The sequence below is a fragment of the Mercenaria mercenaria genome, chromosome 9 (assembly GCF_021730395.1).
Source record: "Mercenaria mercenaria strain notata chromosome 9, MADL_Memer_1, whole genome shotgun sequence".
Lineage (NCBI taxonomy): Eukaryota > Metazoa > Mollusca > Bivalvia > Venerida > Veneridae > Mercenaria > Mercenaria mercenaria.
The window spans coordinates 6,902,070-6,916,043 of record NC_069369.1 but is presented as its reverse complement, the minus strand read 5'-3'; the positions used below and the strand labels follow the sequence as shown (position 1 = coordinate 6,916,043).

Below are 13,974 nucleotides of genomic sequence, written 5' to 3'. Positions count from 1 at the left end.
CTGAAACCAAGCAAAAATTAGAAGTTGTGCGTTTATACAGGATGAGACATATGACAGAATGTTTTTAAAACTGAAGATTATGTTTTATTCTTGTATGCTTTTCTCTGTTAAAACACTCTTACGCTACAATGACGTCACGTTAACGTGCGGCGACGTCAATGTTTTTCTTGCGACCAATAAAGAGCGCTACTATAGTTCATCTGCTGTTTTAGATTAATTAGAATCGAAATAATTTATAGCAAAACCGTGTTTTAACACTATTTATACACTCGGGCGGTAATACGTCGTACAAATAATTTCACTCGGGCTATTATTACGCCCGACGTATAACCGCCCATCGTGCATAAATAGTGTTAAAACACTCTTTTGCTATAAATTATTTCATAATTGAATATGAGAAGCGACCAGTTAACGCCACGATCCAGCTTAATCTAAAGCTTAGATATAGCAACTGCAGACATATCAAGCCTAAAAGTCCTGTAAATAAACGTCTCTACAAACACGTTCATTTTCAAGTTGTGGAAGGCGAACCATGCCTTTTAATTTACTTTGATTTATACAGTGATTTACAGCATGATCTTTTCAATATTTCAATTACACATAAGTCTGAATTTTTAGACGTTAGTTGAGTTGAGAAAATTACTTTTTAATGTAAACCCAGTCTTTATATTACCAACTTGCTGTCTTCTTAAAAAGGATAAGGACAAGAAAATACTCAAAATGCATACTGAAGTAATTGTCTAAGCTTTTTATTCGTATGTAATCTACTATTATATTTAAGAAATGTGATTTTAAAAGACAAATTTATCAATTAATTATTATCTTAATATCCGTATATGGCATGATTTAGTCAACGTTACCAAGCGGTAATTTGAAAACCAAGACCTTAATACAGTAATGTAATTTTATTCTTTGACATCGGTACAAAGTACTGAGGCATTTGTATTGCACACGCTTTTGAATTGTTTTTTGTAATACCTAATACATCAATAGTAACAATAATAACAGTAGAAATTCATATGCGTGGACAATGCTAAACATAACACTGTATATATTTATCAATGTATCATATAGTTAGTATTAACAGTGAGTTGTTTAAGTTTAACGTGGTACATTGGCTTTGTATATTGATGTTTATGTGCGGTTGCATGATGTACATGTGTGGTTATTGAACGGCCTGTTGGGCATCATTTAGGATGTAGTAGGAAGAGCGTCGGTCTACGGATCGCGGGGTCGCGAGTTCGATCCTCGGGCGGGGCGTGTGTTCTCCGTGACTATTTGATAAACGACATTGTGTCTGAAATCATTAGTCCTCCACCTCTGATTCATGTGGGGAAGTTGGCAGTTACTTGCGGAGAACAGGTTTGTACTGGTACAGTATCCAGGAGCACTGGTTAGGTTAACTGCCCGCCGTTACATAACTGAAATACTGTTGAAAAACGGCGTTAAACCCAAAAACGAAAAAAAAAAAAAAAAAAAAAAAAAAAAAAAAAAAAAAACAACAAAAAACAAAAAAAACATTTAGGATGTAGGCACGGGTTGAGAGGCCGCTCAAGAGTTGTTGATTTCTCTTGCGGGTTCACTAAAATACTTAAATACAGCTTCTATATGTATGAAAAAAAGAAGTATGTTGAGGGAAGTTCCATCTTTTTCCAAATTAAGATGTAAATGGACTACAACTTTGGAGCTAAAAGTACCCTCCTACATTTTTAAAATCATCCGAGCCAAAGGCTCATGGTGAGCTTTTGTCACCGCTCAATGTCCGTCGTCCGTCCGTCAACATTTTCCAAAAAAAATCTTCTTCTAGAAAATCACTGGGTAGAATAACACCAAACTTCACAGGAATGATCCTTGGGTGGCACCCTTTGTTCAAAGAATTGAATTCCATGCAGAACTCTGGTTGCCATGGCAACCGAAAGGAAAAACGTTTATTGTCCAAAACCTCAAGGCGTAGAGCCTAGATACTTGGCATGTGACATCATCTTATGGCCCTCTATCAGAATTGTTCAAATTCTGTCCCTTGGGTGAAAAGAGGCCCTGTCCCGGGGGTCTCAAGTTTTACATAGACTTATATAGAAACAAACTTTAAAAATCTTCGTCTGAAACTGCAAGGCCTTTGCTTTTGATATTTGGTATTTGGCATTGCCTTGTGGTCTGTACCAAAATTGTTCAAATTATGCACCTGAGGTGAATAGCGGCCCTGCCCCGGGGGTCTCAAGTTTTACATAGACTTATATAGGAAAATAAAATAAAGATCTTCTTGTCTGAAAGTACAAAGCCTAGGCCTTTGACATTTGGTATGTAGCAGTGCCTAGTGGATCTCTAACAAGATTGTTCAAATTATGCCCCTTGGGATCACTTGTTATACGAGTTATATAGGAATAAATACTTCAAAAATTATCAGATCATATTTCCTAGACTGTTTAATTATAATTACCTCATGACCCCAAGCGATTAGGGGTCACTTGACCGTGACCTTGACCTACTTTCTTGTTTTGTAAGGTACAGCTTTGAAATTTGGATGACATGTACAGTTTTGCACACCGATCTTAAAACTGACTTTCAGTTACCATGAATGTGACCTACTGACCCACCTTCTTAATATTTTAGCATCAATGTGCCATTTTAAACATGTAGCTCACCATGACCCTCTCGTTCTTACTTATGATTAAAATAACACATATTTGGACATTAGTATCAATTAAATAACCAATATAGTTTCAAAAACGTTTTAAATGACATTCTTTTTAATCAATATTAATGAAGGCGTTGTCTCTTTTTCGTATGTGGATGTTGCGGAAAATGTAAAAATCAATCTTTTTACCAGAAATTTGTGGCTCGATTTTAAAGTCAATTTACATAAATGTTCCTGGGCTTTTTGCCAAGATAGTTCCAATTATTCCGATTCGTAAAATACACGGTCACCATAAATTGCTAAAATTAAAATGGGTGACCCTCTACTAAAATTGTTAAAAGCCACATTTATTTGTCAAAACGTGGCCGCAGAGGGTGTATCTGGCCTTTCCTATATAACTTTATGGTAACCTTTGAAACTCTTTTCCAAAGTACTTTAACAGAAATATTACGTTACACATGTATGTGCTTGAGCTGTGAAACTCTAGTGCTTTTCAAATAAAGTAACTGATTTTCTATTATTTGAAAAGAAAATGCGATATTATTAGCAGACAAACAGACAGACAGAGTCATTTCACTATTTACACGTAATGTAAACATTGTACAGTATAAAAACTAATAACTGATGAATATTGTGTCGATTTTGTACCAGTGGAAGTAAACAGTCATATGATATGGAACGCCAGAGCTGTTTTATGTTAGATGAATACGAAATATATTCTTTATTTAGAGTAGTATCTTCACAAGATCCTGTTAAGTCTTGTTAATTACTGTGTTGTCGTGTTAACTTGCAATGCTATCATGTTCAACGTATGCACTATTTTGTCAGAGTGACGTTTTCTTAAAAATAACATGCTGCCATGTTCATTGAATATAATATCTTGCCATTGAGACGTACTATTTTGTTAAACTGCCATCCTGTGCTGGCCAGTGTATGTTCTTCCTGTAAGACTGACGTACTATTTTGTTAAACGACCATCCTATTTTCTCAAAGTAACATGATATCATGTCCAGTGTATGTACTATCTTATCTGAGTGACGTACTATTTTTACAAGATAGTATATACACTAGACATGGTAACATGTTACTTGAGATAACAGGATGGTCATTTATAACACGATCCGATTCATTTTCCTATTAAACAAAGAAGGCTGAAAACAGTGAATTATTATACAACAATTCACTGTTCTGACATCACAATTATTACGTCACATCGCCTAACGGCATAGCGGCGCGCTGGAAAAGAAAACCGGTTGAAAAACTTTAAAGACCTTGGTAACGTGTTAGAATCGAAATAATATATCTTACTTAGTGATATGCTCTTGAATAAAATCATTGCTGCGCCCTCGTGATATAATTCCTTCGCCCCTTTTTCGACTTAGCAATTTTTGGTTAAGAATTTGTGTGTAAGGTGGTATCTCAGTACCCACTTACGGGAAGGGATTGAAACCTCACACACTTGTTCACTGTGATCTGACATGCAGTGTACATATTCCATAACTCTACTTTGCATTTTTACAAACTTATGCCCCCTTTTCGACTTACCAGCGTTTGATTAAGTTTTTATATGTAAGCTGGTATCTCAGTACTGACAAATGGGAATGGACTGAACCCACTGTCATGGGATGGTATGAATTGTACTGGTTCCATAACCTGGTTTTGCATTTTACAAAATTATGCTCTTTTTTCGCCTTTTATATTCAACCGACAAGGCTGCTGAATAACGTTGTTGTCCTCCGAAAGCTCGTTTACTCTGGTTTATAAGGTAACACTACGTTAGTTATACGCACCGTCAAAATAATGGGCAGAACAGTTGAAGGAAAATTAGGACATTAATGATACGAAAAGAACATTGAACGTACAACTATGCGACTGTTGAAAGCATTATCACAACTCACTCCGACTTACTTCCCTATTAAACAAGGTAGTCTGAAAGACAGCTATATCCCCCGCCGCTGTTATGGATAGTGAAAGGGGTGATGGTATTAAGTGGAAGCATTGCCATTGTTAAGTATATTTCATAGTCCATATAAGACGATATCAATGAATTTAAAAATCATTCAAGCGGTTTAGGAGATACAGAGCGGACACAAAATGGAAGGCTCAAACCTTTGACCTTGAGCCAACATGGTGTATACCTCGATAACGTGTTAGAATCGAAATAATATATCTCGGTGGTTTGCTCTTGAATAAAATCATTGTTTAGAGTGTAGATGCGTATTATTATATCACTCGGGCGCACAACTTTTAGAAACATAGAAATTAGGAGATTTATCATTTTTATGATATAAATTTGTTTTTAGTTTGGATTTTTTATGCTAAAACATGTTTTATCTCGCTTTAGTATACAATATGCAACAAAGAACTCTATACCATTCAGTCGACGATTTGTACGTTCTTGTTTTCCCATTATTATATAGGATTTGAGAAAAGCCTTGGTCTTGCTGTACAATTAGAACAATTACAGTTATAAAAACATGGCAATATAAACCATTTTCAGTGTAATTGCTCTCCCACATATTTCTACAGACAGATTATAGACCATCCAATTACTTGCGTTATCTATGGAACTTTTCTTTCTCACTCTACTACAAGTATACAAAATGACAAAAAAAACAACCAAGAACTAAGACACTACTGTATTCAATAATTTAATCAATACATGTACATGTATATAACAAATAAGATTTAAAAGTCAACAAAATATCAATATTGTATCTACGATATTCATCTTTTTAATAAATTAACTTCATAACATGAAGCATAATATCATTTTAGTTAAATAACAATTTTGTACATTCGGTCAATTCATAGGAATGCCCTAAATAGAAGTCGTATTGTGCAGAAACACGTATCATTATAGTTTCTACAATTTTTTATAAGATTTTTTATGTGTGAGAATAAATACAGAGATATTAAAATATCTGTAGGTAAAGGAACACAGAGTAATACGAGGTTTTATGCTTATTTTTCTTTAGTGCTTTCACACATAATATAAACCAACAAATGAGAACAGAAAAAGAAAGCTGTTTGTAAAACAGATGACCTGTCGGAGGTAACTGGTGTGTAATCTTAATGCTCAAATATGCTTTGAGCTTGGCCTTTGCGCTTGACATAGACGATACATAAAGTTTGAAGAACACACACCCAATCATGAGCTATAGATCCTAAACCATTTTTAGTCTCAAGGTCAATGTGATCTTGACCTTGACCTTCTATGCCGAAAACAACCCATGTCATCCACTGACTATAGCCAATAAGGTTATGAAATTTGACTGTCTTCATCAATTTAATGTATGAAATACTTTTCGAGCTAGGCGCGTCTCAATGTGAAAATGTGCATTTTTGACTATTTCATTGACAATAACTCTGGAAACAGGGGGCGAAGCCAGACAAAAAACAGGAGGTGCACAAGTTCATATCATGATTAAGAGATGCAAGGTTTCATCAACTTATATGAAATACTTTTTGAGCTAGGCGCGTCACAATGTGAAAATTTGAATTTTTGACTATTTCAGGGGCCGTATCTCTGGAAATAGGGGGCGGAGCCAGACGAAAAATAGGAGGTGTGCAAATTCATATCAATGATAAAGACTCCTGCAAGATTTCATCAATTTATATCAAATACTTTCCGAGCTAGGTGCGTCACAAACTTTGTTTGGACGACGGATGCACGGACGAGACCAGATTTATATGCCCCCTCCAACGAGTGGTGGGGGCACAACAATATGCCCTCTCATCTTTGGAAAGAGTTGGAAGTAACAAAGGAGTAAAATACATAAATTGAAGATAATATATAGCTCAACTGTCGTCATCATTATAGTTTAAATAAATTCTACTGTTATTGTAAACAGAAAAATATAAAATATAAAATGGGAGATGAATCAATACATATTCAATAATGAATAAAACCTATGAAAATATCCTTTTGAAGCATAGAATGCAGCCAAGAAAATAACAGCAGACTCAATTTGTTTTTGTTCACGAGAGTAAATGGAAAGTGCAACACCCCTCATGTCCCAGCGGAACTTTATTACACAGGTATTGAATCGACTCAATGATCCCAAAATACCTGAGAATATGAGTCATAGATTCGAATTCTGCTTTTTTCATTTTTTTTAAAATTCACCAATTTCCTTGCTGCATGGAAAATGAAATACTGCAAGGGGAGACAAACAATAACTATTTAAGACAACCTTACGAATTCAATGTCCCTTACCTTTCATTGCAAACTAATGTTATGTAAATATTAATTGAATTTCAAGTTATGACTCACAAAAATGAAAAAAAATGAAATAAAGGAAAATAAATCAACTATAACTCAAAATGGATATTTATTTTCACCTCATATTGCAATATGTCATTCTTTAAAGGTTTACCAAACAAACATATGGGCGTGAAAAATATGTATTCAGCAATTAACTCAGCTTTAGTTCTGCAAGTCATATATATGAGATGAATATTTATGTAAACTTGAACACATCAAGCAGAATTTTAAAAGTTCTGGACAGACGAACAGACGGATAAAATTCCCAGTTCCAATCCTAGAAAAGGAGATGGTCATAATATAAATTAGTCGGAGACTTCGAGCAAAAATATAACAAAACAATCTGTAAACAATTATCATGAGGTTACATTTAATCAACCTAAACTGCATCTGAATAAAAACAATTATAAAAAATAATAAAAATGTGTGCAAGCGTTTTAAGCGTAGCTTTATAAATACCAGTAATACGTTAACATAAATGATAAACTGTCATTTGCACAAATATGGCTTTATCTGACACTTGAAATGACACAAGTCTAGAAATGGCTGACATATTAGTAAACTTTAAACAAGACTATGATTTATGTTTAAAGTTTAATGAAGTCCTGTGTTTCATTATACCAGGACATCAAATGTGATTTAAATACGCACAACAGTATTACTGATTAACACAGATCCAAAAATAAACAGAACTATTCTAATTGTACATATATCATTCATAAGAATAATGTTGTAATAGTACAAAAATCGTCATAAAAATTGCAACACATTTACAATCTGTACAAATCACAGTATGAACAACCCAGTAAAACAAGTTGAAAAACAAAAAACATTTCTTGCAAGGATTTGTAACAGAGTTACCTACGTCCCCCGCCTATGGACATTTTAAACAAAACATAATTCCAAGTAATAAGACAACGTACTAACAATGTATACAAACCATAACTATATATCATATAATCCATGAAGACGTTATGAAATTTGAAAATGTCTGGAAAGCTTTAATTGGCAAATACGTTTAAATGGTAATATCTCTATTTTAAGGACAAAAGCTTGGGTGCCTATGGCATTGACCTTTGTATATAACACAATGCCTTGTAACGGTGAATATCTATGCAAAGTTGTTTAAATACACACAAATGCATAAAAAGTTACAGACCAGACGAAAGAAAATGCTCAAAAGATGACATTGACCTTGGAGGTAGGTATCTGAGTCTTGCACATGATACATCAACTCATTACAGGGAACATCTGTGTCAAGTACTTTTAAAATCCCTTTTTGAACGAGGTACAGGACAAGAAACAGACCATGCTACCCTTTAACCTCTAAGTGTGACCGTGACCTTAGAGCTATAGGGGTCATGGTCTTGCGCATGGCACGTTGTCTCATTATGGGGAACATTTGTGCGAAGTAATTTCAAAATCCCAAAATAAATGGCAGACTTATGTACCGGACAAGAAACAGACAATGTAACCCTTTAACCTCTAAGTGTGACACTGACCTTGGAGCTAGGAGTCTGCGCTTAACACGTTGACTCATTATGAGGAACATTTATGCCAAGTTTATTCTAAATCCCTTCATGAACGGCCGAGTTACGGACCGGACACGAAGTGTGACGGACGAAAGACGCAGCCTATGTCTATGTCCCCCATTTTTCTTCGTAAAAAAGCGGGTGACAATAAAATGTTTCCTAGGTTGCTCAAATTTTCTAATCATTATATAAGTCAGTTCTTTAGACATTTTAATAATACTGCACACCACGATTAGTCTACATTAAAAAAGGCGCAATAATTTACTTATCATCATAGAATTAATACACTTTTGTCATCAACGCTGTCCTTTATTCTACATTTCTGTTTGTTACTACCTAAATGAGGAATTCTGCATATTTTTGACAATGTCAACATTTTCATGGAGAACAGTTTTTCTGTAATATTTTCAAATTTGAATCCTTATGTTAATTGCAATTTAAATCTACAGCATTCAGTAGAATACACTTTAGTAGGTTTTAACCCGGGAATAAAAGATGTACAAAATTACAATGATACAGCACCGGAAAAGAAACAAACTACGTCACCATGTCAAATTATGTCAACAAATGCACATGCATTTTTTTCCGAAATTTTGCACTCTTTAAGCCATATCAAGCTGAACACGATTGATTCTGCCTTTGCGACCAGTGTAGATCATGATCAGCCTGCACATCCGTGCAGTCTGGTCATGATCTGTACTGTTAGCCATTCAGTCAACATCCTTTTGGTAAGCATCCCCTTTAACAGTTAATGGTACTGTCCAAATTGAAAGACGGAAAAGTTCATTATAGAAATTCATGGGCGTAGGAGCGAGTTTAACTTTGGGGGGGGGGGGGGGGGGGGGGGCAAACGTTTTCGACCGGCGGTTTGTTGCGGGGGGTGGGGTGGGGTTAGCGGCAAGGTATCCTCGGTGCATTATTCGTGACAAAGACTCAAAGCCTTGTACAGGGATTAATAGGGCCTATGGCCCCTCAAACATTTATGTTTTAGCAATCATTGATTGTTCTAATTAAGTGTGCCATTTTTTACATTCTTCTGTTGAAGCCCTGGACATACAATCAATTAGCACTGCATTTGTCTAATTGTAGTATAAAGTTGCGGAAATATCATTTCCCTTGAATGGACAATGAAAAACAAAAAAAATACATAACGTTTACATGCGTATTTTATTAAACAGGCTTAATAGTTAGGCCTACATTGATTTTGCAGACGCTCAAACCGGAACTGTAGTGATTGCGCTCAATGATATATTATTTTTATAAAATGTAAACAATTCTTGGCGTGGCGCGTACAGATTTCAGTACTCACACTACGGAAAGATACATTTTTAGTCAGAATACAAGGGAAGGCCAAATGCAAATCAGAAATCAGGTTGAAAAGAATTATATGATGCTAAGTAAATGTTATATTAGACTGCAATTTATATCTCTTTTCCAAAATATTCGGGGGGCCAAACTATACTTTGGCACCCCTCTCCTAGCTTTGGGGGGGGGGGGGGGGGGGGGGGGGGGCCCCCCCCCCCCCCCCCTGCTCCTACGCCTATGAAATTTAGCAGGATAAGGGTTAAATGGAGAAAGATTAGATTTACATTGTGTGCGTTACATCTGCAGAAACCCTCGGAGGGCTTTATAAAACCCTCGTTTGGCTTCTGCAAAATATAAATGCATGTCAAAAGGTTCAACAAATCCCGTAAGTCCAGCGATAGAAATTCGCTCTCGTAAAAGGAATACTAGTATAAAACAGTGTAAGGTATAATCTAGTTTCCAATAAAATGTGACTTTCAGAATTATCAGAACTTCTCACTTCTTTACAAACTGACCAATTTAACAGAAAAAAAAACTGAAGTGTAAAAGACCGAGTTAAAAGCATAATTATGTCGATAGGTACTGACCTGATCTCACTGTAATAAAACATTGTACCTTATCTGTTTATTTTGTACCTATCACTATACTAAATCATAACTATGTATATGTGTGTTGATATGAGAGGTCAGAAATACTGAAAATATAGAACTTCGAAATCCTTCGAAAAACCATTCCATTACATGATCATTGAACGGAATTTACTTTACAGTATACATTGTATTCATATAACTAAAACTACCAACCTTTCGACAGACTACATAATACACCTGTAACATGCCATCTTGTACAAAATGAAGACAATTTTTATTTTACAAATACAGTAATCATATACTTGTGTACAAAAAAAATATATTAAATCCATTCATCCTGTGTAGTCATCGAAGGGATATCAACATTTTTTTTTTTTGCAAAATTTAAGTCAGAAAATGGCTATAAAAATTGGTGGGTTGAAAACTAAATCTGAACTTGGAATGTCTTTTGTAATCATATCCCTTTGTACGAGCAACCAAACTTTAATAAGGGGCCACAACTCCCACAAAAAGAAATCGAATTTGGCCTGTATTTTATAATCATATACCTGTTTACAAAAAAGTTATCGGACGATCGTCGCACTCGTCCTTCACCACAGGTACACGGTCGGGCAGACGCATCGTCAACTTTGTTTATGGGGTTTAACAACAGTTAAAGCGAAACATAGTACACATGGTAGAAAATAACCCCGTTAAGTCTAGTACTGATGTCTTCCTGTTTAAAAATAATAAACACATAATAAGACGAACAACTTGCTTTGGAAGACCTGTTTGTATCAGAATTTGACAGAGGCATGCGCATAACGAAATGTACTATAAATTCTGACACAGCCTTGTATATTCGTCTCCGACGGCATTCCTAATACTTAGAGAACTACAAAACTGGCATATTAAAAAGATGTACGCGGCTTACTTAAAAGCAAGTAAACTCGAGGTTGTTGGTAGCTCGCATGATTCTTACTTGTATATATGACTATTTTTGGAAACTCGGTACGAACTCATATAACAGACACACAGAGCAAATAACGGTGCTCCCCAATTCACGGGATAACGTATTTGTACATACAATTAAATAGCAATACATCCATTATTGAGACAAATAAAACATATTCATTTCAAACAGTATCTTAATGTTTCAACCAATAACATTTAAGCATACGTAGACATAATTAACAGAACTAATATCTGTATCATTCTTATAAAACAGAGAATTTCATCATGCACAGCCATAACGTTTTTTTATCACAATACAGCAAGATTGGCACAACTCTTTGGATAACAATTCAATCTTCTCCTAGTACGTTAAAAGTCTATTTTACAAAACCTTCCAACAACACAGCTGGATCTTTTACAAAGAAAATTCCATATATTGTATGATATTGCTCTTTTTTTAGATTTATCACATTCATGGTACATGCCGGGAATCCGTGGTCAAGGTCTCAAACTTCACATCACCTGCCCCTCAGCGCTGTGGGTTCGAAACTTCGCTAATGGTGTACATCTCGCCATCCTCCCGGCTTACCGAATACCGATGGTTTTACATAGGTGTCCACTCGCACCTAACATAATGCCTGGATGGGCATGTGCATGGGGTCTTTCTCTGCCTCCAAAGACCTGAAATTTCGCCACATATGACTTTTGCTATGGGGTGTGAGGGTTATTGCACATTTAAATACCTTTTCGTAAAAGCCAGTATCTTGTTTCATTATTGTTTTTAATATATTGCTGAAGTAATTATCCCAAAACATGATATTGCATGAAATTTAAAGTATCCATTACACAACACAAATCTCTAATTATTTTTATTAATTTGCACTTACGTAATTATTTGTTTTACGTCTCGAGTAAATAACGGTGCCTAACGGAAATCGCTTACATTAACGATATTTGAATGTTTTCAATATTGGTTCCTAAAGTGGAACGACAGCATAAAATACGAGTGGTTTTAGAAATAAATTATAACATAATCATTCCCCCTCCTATTGATTACCGTACCTCTTTAGACTTCCTCAATTTTGTGGGTGTGATTTTAAACCAAACAAAAGAAAAATATCAAGACTATCTTATGTTATACTCAATCACTAGGATAATAGGACTAAATAGTTAAAAAATTCTCTTGATTCACAAAGTCCATGACAGCTTTTGGTGCACATCTTCTGTATTTTTACAAGTCTGCATCTTTCTTTTCTGTACATCTTAATTGTCATGTATAATCTTTGTGACGCATGGTTATTCTTTTAAAACATAGTTCTTGTTATATTACGTTTATTTAAGACTTCTTTAATTTGAGACGTGTTTGTCGAGAAAATTTAAGTAATTCTGATGTGTTTTTGTATAAATGTTTAATTATAAATTGACTGTATGATTGTGTGTATGTGTGAATGTATATCAGTTGAAGGCCATACTGGAAATAAGTGGTATAATATTTGTATTTGTACACTTAGTATGTAACCTTCAGAAAATAAAGTTATTATTATTATTATTATTATAAGCTTTTGCAAAAGGCAACAATAACCTTTTTGTCTTAATTGTGGCCAGATTGTTGCCATAGCGACCACAATTCATATTTTCCATATTGTAATATATCCATGTACCAAGTTCTATGAAAAAAACTTTTAGCGACGTATAAATAAGATTAATATATCTTTTTAAACATTTTAGCAGTTCACATCTTTTCCACTCTTGTTATCTTTGTAATGAGGTTTAGTGGATTAAGATCTGAGGTGCCAATTCTGGTATACAGGCAACGGTAGATACATGGGTAGAAACTTTGACCTGCGAGCCAGCTAGATGGCTTACAGTAATCACGTCCCGTGCCCAACTCGAACCCAGAGGTCAGGGGCAAGTCATTCAAAGTAAGCGACCTTTTGAACCACACGGCAATGGAGGCCATCTCTATACATTTCAATCAAAAAACATATATAATGTACTAGGAGGAGAGCGAGCAGTGTTTAACATTGACGGATTCACCCGTGCAAGATTACAGCAGCGAACAAACTTTTGTTTTCCCATGGTTTATCTTTTTTGGTGTGCCTGCAAGTGTTTTGTCTTTCGCCTGTGGAGATAAATGTAAAGAGCAATTACTTATTCGAACAATGGAGTGAAAACAGATCAATTTTCAAATTGGTAATGATTGACAAATTAATAGAGATGGCAATTTAAACTAGAAACGTTAGCATAGGGCACGGCTGTCTTCGCTATGTAATGTTACAACACAAAAGTGTGAATTCTGTAATGGCACTTTGAAAATGGAACATACATGTATTGAATTTACAAACTGAACAAAAAAAAATAACCCTAAATATTTTCTAAATGATTAAATGTTATATCCTCTAATAATGGTTAAATTTGTGCGAAGCTATTGGAATATCCTTCTATGTATATAAACGATATATATACCATACGAAAGTTATAGACCGGACAAGAAAAATGAAGTACAATCTTTGACCACTAAGTGTGACCTTGATCTTTGAGCCTTGGGTCTAAGTCTTACACATGACATATCGTCTAGCAATAGTGGATGTTTGTGCCAAGTTATATAGATATTCATCGATTCGCACAAAAGTTAAAGCCGTTAAAACTTTGGGCTCTAAGGGTAATCTAGACCTTTTGGCTAGGGGTCTGGGCCTTGCATGCAAAACATTG

The 13,974-nt window shown here is 35.1% G+C and overlaps 1 protein-coding gene across 5 annotated transcripts in view; it reads right to left on the bottom strand.

Annotated features, from left to right (window-relative positions):
* Positions 1-5,272: 5,272 nt before the first annotated feature.
* The window catches only part of LOC123546415 (cGMP-specific 3',5'-cyclic phosphodiesterase-like), a 128,715-nt gene continuing 120,013 nt past the window's right edge, over positions 5,273-13,974 (bottom strand). For all 5 annotated transcript variants that reach the window (XM_053550762.1, XM_053550759.1, XM_053550763.1 and 2 more), the window contains one exon: positions 5,273-13,384. In XM_053550762.1, coding sequence (XP_053406737.1) covers positions 13,310-13,384 — 75 coding nt within the window. In that variant the 3' untranslated portion in view covers positions 5,273-13,309. The remainder of the gene's footprint in view (positions 13,385-13,974) is intronic.